Source organism: Caretta caretta, chromosome 28 (genome assembly GCF_965140235.1).
Source record: "Caretta caretta isolate rCarCar2 chromosome 28, rCarCar1.hap1, whole genome shotgun sequence".
Classification (NCBI taxonomy): Eukaryota; Metazoa; Chordata; order Testudines; family Cheloniidae; genus Caretta; species Caretta caretta.
In genome coordinates this window covers 5,410,302-5,419,902 of record NC_134233.1, presented here as the reverse complement: position 1 = coordinate 5,419,902, position 9,601 = coordinate 5,410,302, and the positions used below count along the sequence as shown (strand labels likewise).

Genomic DNA, 9,601 nt, shown 5'->3' with positions numbered 1-9,601 from the left:
GGGCTGGCCAGATTCTGGGAACGTGCAAGTGGGCAGGGCCTGACGTTCACTCACAGCAGGGAGAGGGGATACTGGGCTGGATGGGCCCTGTAGGAACCAGCCAGGCTGAGTTTCCTGCAGGGCAGAGGGAGGTGAGTGGGTCTCGTTAGATGCAGCCTGGGGGGCTGGCTGTGGTGAGGGCGGTCTCGGGCTTTGGGGGGGGGGGTTCTCCAACAGGCTGTCTCTGTGACTGATGCTGATCACACTACGCTGCCCTCTTCTTAAAGCCCAGCCCAGCCCAGCCCTGCCCAGCAGCCTGAGTCCACCCCGTAATTAGGAAATGAGATTTAATTTCAGGCAACAAAATGCCACGAAAGTGGCGGGTGAGCCGGCTTTGGGCTGCGCGGTAAGATGATAAGCAGCATCACACGGGCTGGTTGGTTGCATAATTGTGAACTTGGCTCAGGCCGGTCGCCTTCCCCACCCCCCGCCCAGCCCTGGAGGTTGGGGGACGACTCTGGGGAGGGCTGGGGGACGAGATGCTGGGTCCCTGCCCGGGAGAAGGGGTGTGCGCTGGGCATCATTCTGGGATCACTCAGCCCCCAGCATGGCCAGGCCCAGGGCAGGGGGCACCAGGCTGCAGTCCACACCCACAAGGGATGGGCAGTTTGGGACAGGGCTGGCTCAGCCTGGGTTTGGTGAACTCCGATCTTTAGACAATATTTGCTCTAGGGCCCATTGGATGCACCCGTACTGCCTACAGGGGGCACTGCCGCTGCATGGGGGTGTCACCCACCCGCACCTCCTGCCTCCCACTGCCCCACCCCAAATCACCCCTGACCCCCCCACCCATGCAGTGTATACAGCTTGCAGTTACTGTAAACCTCTCCCCCTCCCTGCTACCCCCACTGCTTTCCCCCCGCCCTGCTGTAAGCCCCCCAAGTCACCCTGCTCTGTCCCAAACAATCTCCCCAAACAAGCAGGGTCTGCATGCAGGTCTCTGCAGGATGAGCTCTTCTGCAAGCCTGGTGCAGCCTCACCTGTCCCTGGGTCCCAGCTCCGCCCGAGTCATGATCCCCCCAATCCAGGCCCAAAGGTCTTGGGGGCCCTGGCACAGCTGGCACTGGGAGCTTATGCTCAAATAAATTGGTTAGTCTCTAAGGTGTCACATGGACTCCTTTTCTTTTTCCTAACCCAAATGTATCCCATTGGCTACAGGGAGTTCCAAGCTGGGACAAGTTCACCTTGATGTCTTTCTCCAGCAGGCGGATGGTTGCAGAATCTCTCCTGGGTTGCAGAATCGCTCCTAGCCAGGGCTGGCTTTGATGCAGCAGCCTGGGGACGGTGCCCCATCCTAGCTGGGCAGGGCTCATGCCCTCCTTGCCTGGCCAATCCCATCGGGCTCCCCTTGAATATGTCCAGGACGCGATGCCTGCAGCCGCTGTACAGCCATGGGCACAGTAGGCCTGTGTGTGGGTGTTCGTCTGGCTCCAGGGCTGGGGAGGGAGGAGGAGACCCGGGAAAGAGCAGCAGCAAGCCGTTCGCTGAGTAGACAGGACTGGGCTGGCAGCTCCAGGCGCGTTCCCAGCTCCGCGGAAAGGGACGTCAAGGCTGGCTGGACTGGGTCTGCGCTTCCCTCCGAGCCAGGCTCCAGGCAAAGCGTTGGTGACTGGGAGACCCAGCGTGTGCGTGATTACCCCAAACCTTCCTGCAGGCGCCGGGAGACTGGGTGGCACCTGGAAAGACCGTGGAGGTGTTTCCTTTGGGCCAGCCGTGGGGCTGGGGCTGCTTTGCAGCCGAGGGCGGTGGGGGGCTGCGTGGGGGCTCCCGCATGGGCCCTGCTGCCCGCCAGGGGACGGACGGCTGGGCCTGCACACGGGGCCTGGGTTTATACCTGGCACAGACACAAGGGCTAGTGCCTCACAGCAGCTCGTGAGGATCTGATGGGCTCCATCCCCAGCCGCGCCCTGACGTGGCCCAGCTCTGTGCCTCAGTTTCCCCCTCTGTAGAACAGGAGGATAGCGACACCAACCCTCCGGCTGTCCCGCTGCAGGACTGGGCCCTTGGTGGCATGGTTCTGGAGGAATAGCTTCATGCAGCCAGGGAAGGCTGGCATCAAGCTGTCTGTGTTTTCAAAGGCCCTCCAGCTTCCTCCCCTCCCCCTGCACTCTGGTGCGGATTACAGGGATCCCGGGGCGGTTGTTGATTGGGAACGCTTCCCAGCCGCTGCTCCAGGCCCAGAACACGGTGTGTTCGCTTTCAAACCTCGCACTACGTCTGTCAGCCTTTTACAAGGCCAAGACAAGAGCTGGGGACGCAGCCAGGGCTGGAGCTCTTCTCCATCTTCCTTTCCCGGTGTGCCAACCAGCCGGCTGCACCGTGCCACAGCCAGCAAGTTCCTTTCCCTTAACGCTCAGTGGAAACCCTTCCTGCTGCCCCTTGCCAGCCACGCCAGCGTCACACCCACAGACCCTGGTCGTCGGCGGGTGGGGATCAAACCTGGGGCCTCTGGAGCTTAGTGCATGAGCCCCTATCGCGTGAGCTAAAAGCCCCCTGGCTGGTAGCGACGGCTGCAGAGCAGACTCATCTTATCTCTCTCTCGAATGGTCTTGGTGCCACTCGATGGGACACAACACCACACCCAGAAGGTGCGTGGGTTACATCAGCTGGCGGAGGAATAACTTCATGTCGAGCTTCAGATCCCCGTCTTGGGCTTTGATTGATTGGGGAGGGGAGTCCCCAGGCATGCTGGGGTGGCTGGGAGGAAATCGAAAGGAGCTGTTTGTGCTGAATTGCCCCCCCCCCCGTCACCCCACATTCTCCATCACAAACCCCGGGGCAGCAGCAGCTTCCAGTACACTGGGCTCCCCACAGCTCCCACCGGGGCAGACCTCAGCTGGGGCAGTTTGTCCCAGCCCTGTTCAGGGACACAGCACATCTCCAGCCCCGTTCCTGGAGCCGTGGTCACTGACACGAGCAGTGGATCTGCCCCAGTGACTTCAGTGCAGCTGTGGGACTCAGCGCTGCAGAAGAGGAGGCCCTAGGTAACTAGCAGCTGAAGCGCCAGGATGAGAACCCTGGGCCCGAAAGCCGCCCTGTATGACGTCCCCAACCGCTGTCCAGAGGAGAGCGCTTGCCCTGGCTCTGGGACTAGGGCTTTTAATCCGCTCCAGGTGGCTCCGTTCCCCAGCGGTGCAGGCTCGTTCCTACCAGAGGGGTTTATTGCAGTCTCTGTTTCCCTCCCGTTAACAGCAGGCGGGAGGGAGGGAGAAGCTAGGAATTGCACACCCGCCCCTCAAGGCAGGTCGGTCTTTCCCAGGGGCTTGGGGAGAGGCTCTGCTTTCACTTTGGCCTGTTCGCTCCTGTCACGGAGTCCCTGGGCGATGCTCTGGAACTGCTCCCCATGAAGCCAGTCAGGACCCTGGGGCAGTCGCCTTCCTGTGAGCAGCCTGTCTTCAGGACACACAGCTCACACAGCTTCCACCTTCCTGGGTCTGACCTCGGAGCATTCAGCCTCCTCTGCCCCTCCGTGCGCTTCCCACAGCAAGTCCGCTGGGTCCATTTGGGGGGGCAGTGAGCCAGACAACCACGTCTGCACTTCACTCCATGTCCCAGCCAGCCCCAAACTGAAAACCCCCTCCAGTCCCACTTTGTCACAGCTCCATCTGACCCTGTTGTGGGCCTGATGTTAACCAAGCTGGCTGGGTTTCAGCCCAACGCTCATTGCAGGGTGTGACGAAGTGGGACTGTTCTTAATGTTTCCTCTGAATAGTGTGGGGGTGCCTCAGTTTCCCCTAGGCAGTTCTTAAGTATCTAGGGGGTGGAGTAAGGGTGTATGATCATTGCAGAGCCCTAGAGGGCATGTGTGTGCAGGAGTCTGGACACAGAGAATGGCCAACACCCTGCTTCCTGGCAACTGATGGCCTGGGCCCTTTCCCCCCTGCAAGGTGAGAGCTGAAGGGTTGGAGAACAAAGGAATCAGGTGACCACCTGGCCCGGGAAAGGAACAAAGCCCAGAGGAGGAGGGGCTGGAGGGGGTTTTCAGTTTGGGGCTGGCTGGGACATGGAGTGAAGTGCAGACGTGGTTGTCTGGCTCACTGCCCCCCAAAATGGACCCAGCTGAGGGGTCCCGTTCTCTGCACCTGCAAGCTCTGTTTTAGACCATGTTCCTGTCGTCTAATAAACCTTCTGTTTTACTGGCTGGCTGAGAGTCACGTCTGACTGCGAAGTTGGGGTGCAGGACCCTCTGGCTTCCCCAGGAGCCCCGCCTGAGCGGACTCGCTGTGGGAAGCGCACGGAGGGGCAGAGGATGCTGAATGCTCCGAGGTCAGACCCAGGAAGGTGGAAGCTGTGTGAGCTGCGTGTCCTGAAGACAGGCTGCTCACAGAAAGGCGACTGCCCCAGAGTCCTGACTGGCTTCATGGGGAGCAGTTCCAGAGCATCGCCCAGGGACTCCGTGACAATGGGGGGCCACACAGGCTGGGACTGGGGAGCTAGAGCTTCATATGGGGTCCCAGCTCAGATGCAAGGTGGGGCTTAGGGATAATGTCCTGTCGTCCCCCTCTGGGACCTTGTATCAAAGAGTCTCTGGGCCTGGTGTTGGTTCATGATAGACTAGCCAGGCCCTTCTGGTGTAGTTCCCCCCGTCCCCACACAGCATATGGAGCAGGGGGCAGTCAGGGAGCTGCCTTGTAAGGGGCATGCTCCCGTTGGTGGAGAGGCACGAGCAGAGAGCATGCTTGGGGGAGGGGGGCATTGCTATTTGCATGAGGGGCAGGTAGCCCGTCCCTGCAGGGGGCGTTGCAGTGCAGCTGGTCAGGGCAGGACCCCAGGGCACGTCCCAGCTAGCTTGGGGGTGTCTCTTGGCTTCCCCCTGGGGTTGGGGGCTGGGCCACAGAGAGGGTGGGTAGTGAAGTTTCAGGCCACCAGGGCCCATTGGATTGTGCCGTGTAAGCCAGGCCAGGAACCCTCTGCCAGAGCAGGAGGTGACGGGTTTCTCTCTCCTTTGCCCCAGGGCCCCGACAAAGCCCGTTCTCAGCTGCTGATCGTGGACCGGAGCTTCGACCTGGTGTCCCCACTGCTGCACGAGCTCACCTACCAGGCCATGGCCTACGACCTGCTCAGCATCGAGAAAGACACCTACAAGTAGGGCCTGGCTGCCAGCAGGGGGCGCCCCGCACCCCTCCTCAGGCGGGCTGGGGGGGATGTGGCCCAGGCACCTGCACTGCTCCGCAGCCCCCATGCTCGGGCGAGGGGTGCCGCAGCCTGACCCCATCTCCCCCCTGCAGGTACGAGACGATGGGCATCAGCGACTCGCTGACGTCTCCAAGTGAGCGCGCTCGGCCCTGCCCCCTGACGCACCCCTCCATGCCCCGCCCATCCACTGGACATACCCCCCCGTGCCCCACCCAGGGCCAGGACCCATCCCCCCCCCGGACACACCACTCGGTGCCCCACCCAATGCCAGGACACCCCTGGACACACCCCTCTGTGCCCTGCCTAGTGCCGGGTCTTGCTACTCCCCCCCACCTTCGGCACACCTCTCCCCTCCCCACCCAATGCTGGGACCCCCTACCCCCACTTTGGCACAGCCCTCCCCTCCCCGCCCGCTGCCAGGACTCCCCCCTTGGACACACCTCTCCCACCCAGTGCCAGGACAGCCCACCCCGTTGACACACCCCTCCCCCTCTTTTCCAGTGCCGGGACTTCCCCCATCCTCCCCTTCAGACACACCCCTCCCCTTTCCTTCCCACCCAGTGCTGGAACCCCACTACCCCTTGGATACACTCCTCTCCCACCCAGTGCAGGGACACCCACCCCCGCAACACACCCCTCTCCTGCGCAGTGCCAGGGCCCCCCTCCCCCTCCCACCCAGTGCTGGAGCTTGTCCCTCAGACATACTCCTCTCTGAGTGCTGAGACCCCCTGGACCCAGCCCCTCTCCCCAAAGGACCCCTGAGCGCTCCCTTCCAGAGCCACTGTCCACATCTCCTCTTGGGGATCCCCCTGGACACTGTCTTCCCCCGATTCCAGGGTCTCCCCATGCACCTTACAGCTCCCTTGAGTGAGTCCCTCACCGACCTCCTGCTGGGCCTGCCGCTGCCCCCAGGCCCCCCCAGCAGGGCGCCAGGAGCCCCCAGAGGTGCACTGAACTCTGCCTTGGGGTAACTTAGGAAGAGGGCCTCCCCCAGCCTGTCTGAGGCTCTTGAGGCAGAGAACCCTGGTGCCTGTGGGGCGGGGGCTCCATCCCCTGTAGCATAGGACAGGGTACCCCCTACCTCCAAGGCAGTGCCTGGCTCCGTCCTGACCCCTCTCCCTGCTGCAGGAAGGTGACGGAGCTGCTGCGCACCTTCTATGAGAGCAAGAGGCTGACCACGGACAAGGTGCGGCAGGGGTTGGGGGGAGCGATTGGGGAGTTCAGGCCGGAGGGACAGGGGGACCCATCCCACTGCCACTGATGGGGAGGGGAGGCTTCCCTGCTGCCCCAGGAGGGGTTGGCGGGGGTGGGGGGGCTGTCCCATTGCTCCCAGGGTTTGCCTGTAAAGGGCTTAGAGGTGTATGTGGAGTCCCCTGCCCCCCAGCCAGAGCTCTGGAGCTCCCCACAGTGGGGGAGGGCAGAGGCCCATGGGGCGGGGTCAGACAGCAGGATCGGGACCATGCAGGGAGAGCTGCAGGGAGCCAACGCTGGCATCTCCCTGGCCCGCTGCTGCTTTACACCTTGAGGGGCGCTCGGGTTGCGGGGCTCCCGTCTCGTTCCAGCTGGCCTGGAAAGGGCAGGTCTAACCTAAGCCGCAGTCACGCATGGCCTGAGTGACCCGCCCTGCTGCCTCTGCCCTGCAGGGGGCTCCAAGCGCTGGGAGCAGCCGGGATATCACCACCGCCTCCCTCCAGGGCAACATCGAGGACCTGTCCCAGATCCTGAAGAAGATGCCCCAGTATCAGAAGGAGCTGAACAGGGTAACGGGGCTGGGCTTTTAGTGGGCAGGGGGCAGGCCATGCAGTGGGGCTGATGGGAGGGGCAGGGTGCTCTTGTGGGGCTGGTGAGGGCCAGTAGGGACTCTCCTGGGGGGCAGGGCACTCTGTGGCACTCCGCTTTACTGCCTGATGAGAGCTGCTGACCTGTCCCGTTGGGCAGAGCCATTTTCCCCCCAGGTGCTGTGTGGCACCATGGGCAGCAGCCTGCCTGTCAGTGCCCAGAGCTGCCACGTTAGCCCCACCAAGGGCAGCCCTTGGGTAAAGCCCGTGCCTTGCTGCTGCAGCTCTCGGGAGAGGGCCTTGGTGGGCTTCCAAACCAGCCTATTGGAGCCACTCCTGGTGCCACTGAGCCATGTGCCAACAGAAAGCTCCTGGCCACTGGCACAGGTACCCCGACACCTGCTGATCTCCAAGCCCCCAACCTCGTGGTGACTAACAGAGAAGCCGTGGGTGCAGGTGCTCTGGACCAGCAGTGATACGGTAAACTCCCCCTGTGCCCCGGTCTCTCCCCGCAGTACTCCACGCATCTGAACCTGGCCGAGCACTGCATGCAGCACTTCAAAGGAAGAGTGGAGAAGCTGTGCAGCTTGGAGCAGGTGGGTCTGTGGGCAGAGCCTGGCTTGGGGCAGAGTCTGGCTCATGGACTCAGCCCGGAGAGAGGGGTCTCAGAGCCGCAGGCTCGCTGGAGCCAGGGTCAGCCCCTCCATGCAGCACCAGGGGTGCAGAAGGAGGACATGGGGCTCGGGTTACTCCCTGGGGGCCAGTTGCTCACCCCAGAGGGAGCTGACCCCAGGGAGGAGGGGGCCCTGGCACGGGGTAGGCGAGCTGTGGGTCAGGGGGCCGTCACATCTCCCATCCTGCTGCGTGGGTGGGAGGAAGCAGAGTGGCCTGACCTGGGCCTTGTGTGTGCGCCCCCTTCCCCCTGCCCCCAGGACCTGGCTATGGGGACGGACGTGGACGGGAAGAAGATCAAGGACCCCATGAAGATCATCTTGCCTGTCCTGCTGGACCCCAGCGTGCAGGCCTACGACAAGATCCGCATCATCCTGATCTACATCTTCCTGAAGAATGGTAATGCCACAGGCCTGCAGGGGGAGCACTGCGGGGCCTGCTGCTGCAGGGGGGTGCTCCTGGAGGTGGGGCCCAGGCCTGTGGGGCTGGTGGGGAATAGCACTGCTCAGACTGGCAAGCCCTCCTGCTATGCAGGGCGCCCCCCGGCCAGCCGCTTCCCAGGGCCTGTGTCCAGCCCGGCTTTACAGCCCTGTCTTCCCTCTGCCCACCTCTCGGTGCCTGCAAGCCTGCCAGTGCGCCACGCCCATGCTCCGATCTGGGGTCAGATCTGGGGTCAGATCTGGTGGCCTTTGCTCCCTGCTACTGCCTTCCGAGCAGTGTCCGCCCTCCATGCTCCCCCAAGCCCGTTCTCTGCAGGGAGGGAGGGAGGATGGTGACACACACCCAGAGCAGCCCCCCAGCCCGTTCTCTGCAGGGAGGGGGGATGGAGAGACACACACCTGGAGCAGTCCCCCGGCCCATTCTCTGCAGGGAGGGGGGACTTCCCTCCCTTCCTGCAGGCTGTTCAGATACCATGTTGTGTCTCTGAGCCTCCTGCAACCAGTCCCCTGCCCACCCCTTGTGTCATCCCTGCAGCAGCTCCCAGATTCTTGCTGATCCAGCCCCTTCCCCAAACTCACCATGGCCTGGGGAACCTCCCTGACCCTGACACTTGGCACAGTCCCTCTTCCCCCATCGGTTCCTATCCCATGCTGGCTCGGTGGGGCAGGGCCCTGCTCCGGGGCCCTTCCTGTAGCCCTGCTCAGGCACTGCCCCTGTGCCCATTGCTCAGGCCAGGGTGCCCTCATGGGGCTCCTCTGGCTGCCTGGCTGCCCAGTGTCCTGGCCAGGGGGTGCTGTGGAGTTGCCAGGCCTCCCCGTCTGCACTAAGCAGCAGTAAATGGTTTGGGGGGGCAGGGGTGGGGCACGTTGCCCTCCCTCCAGCTCAAGGCCTCACAGCCTTTAAGAGCCAGGCCTCGGCTCTGACTCTGCACCTGACTGGCCGCAGAAGGGGGAGCCCAGATCAGGGGGACGGGGGCTCCCATTGCACTGCCAGGGGGAACTAGAGAGACCCCTGACCCCAGCGCCCGAGAGAACCTGTTGAGGGAGGAGCAGCAAGAACCTAAATTCGATCATTAACTGTGTGGGGTCCAGTGGGTTAGAGCGGATGGTGCTGGGAGCCAGGACTCCTGGGTTCTATCCTCAGCTCTGGGAGGGCAGTGGGGTCTAGTGGGTTAGAGGGGGGCTGAGAGCCAGGACTCCTGGGTTTACCCCCAGCTCTGAGAGGGGTGGGAAGAGCAGGATCTCAGGATTTGATCGGGGAACTAGGACTCCTGGGGCCACGGACTCGTGTGCCTGGGCTGTGGGTGCGTCCCGGGGTGCTATCACTGACCTGTCTCTCCCCGTGAAGGTGTGGACAAGGAGAACTACTGGTGCTTATTACAAGTGAATTAACAGATTTCTTTGTATAAACACAACTGATTTCTCTCTCTTTCAGGAACTGGAGTTAGTGCTTGCTTTCAATTCAGTTGGCTTTTGCTGCAGTTATTTAAGAGCCCTTTTTATTATTTCAAGAGGCCCTTTGATTTCCTTAATTTC

The 9,601-nt window shown here is 62.5% G+C and overlaps 1 protein-coding gene across 1 annotated transcript; it reads left to right on the top strand.

Moving 5' to 3' along the window:
* The first annotated feature begins 5,885 nt into the window (after positions 1-5,885).
* On the top strand, positions 5,886-9,457 carry LOC142070228 (syntaxin-binding protein 2-like). The gene is made up of 5 exons (XM_075123775.1): positions 5,886-6,361; positions 6,819-6,935; positions 7,469-7,549; positions 7,886-8,024; positions 9,414-9,457. Exons 2-5 carry the CDS (start codon positions 6,906-6,908, stop codon positions 9,455-9,457), a joined length of 294 nt encoding a protein of 97 aa, XP_074979876.1. The 5' UTR covers positions 5,886-6,361; positions 6,819-6,905.
* The last annotated feature ends 144 nt before the right edge of the window (positions 9,458-9,601 follow it).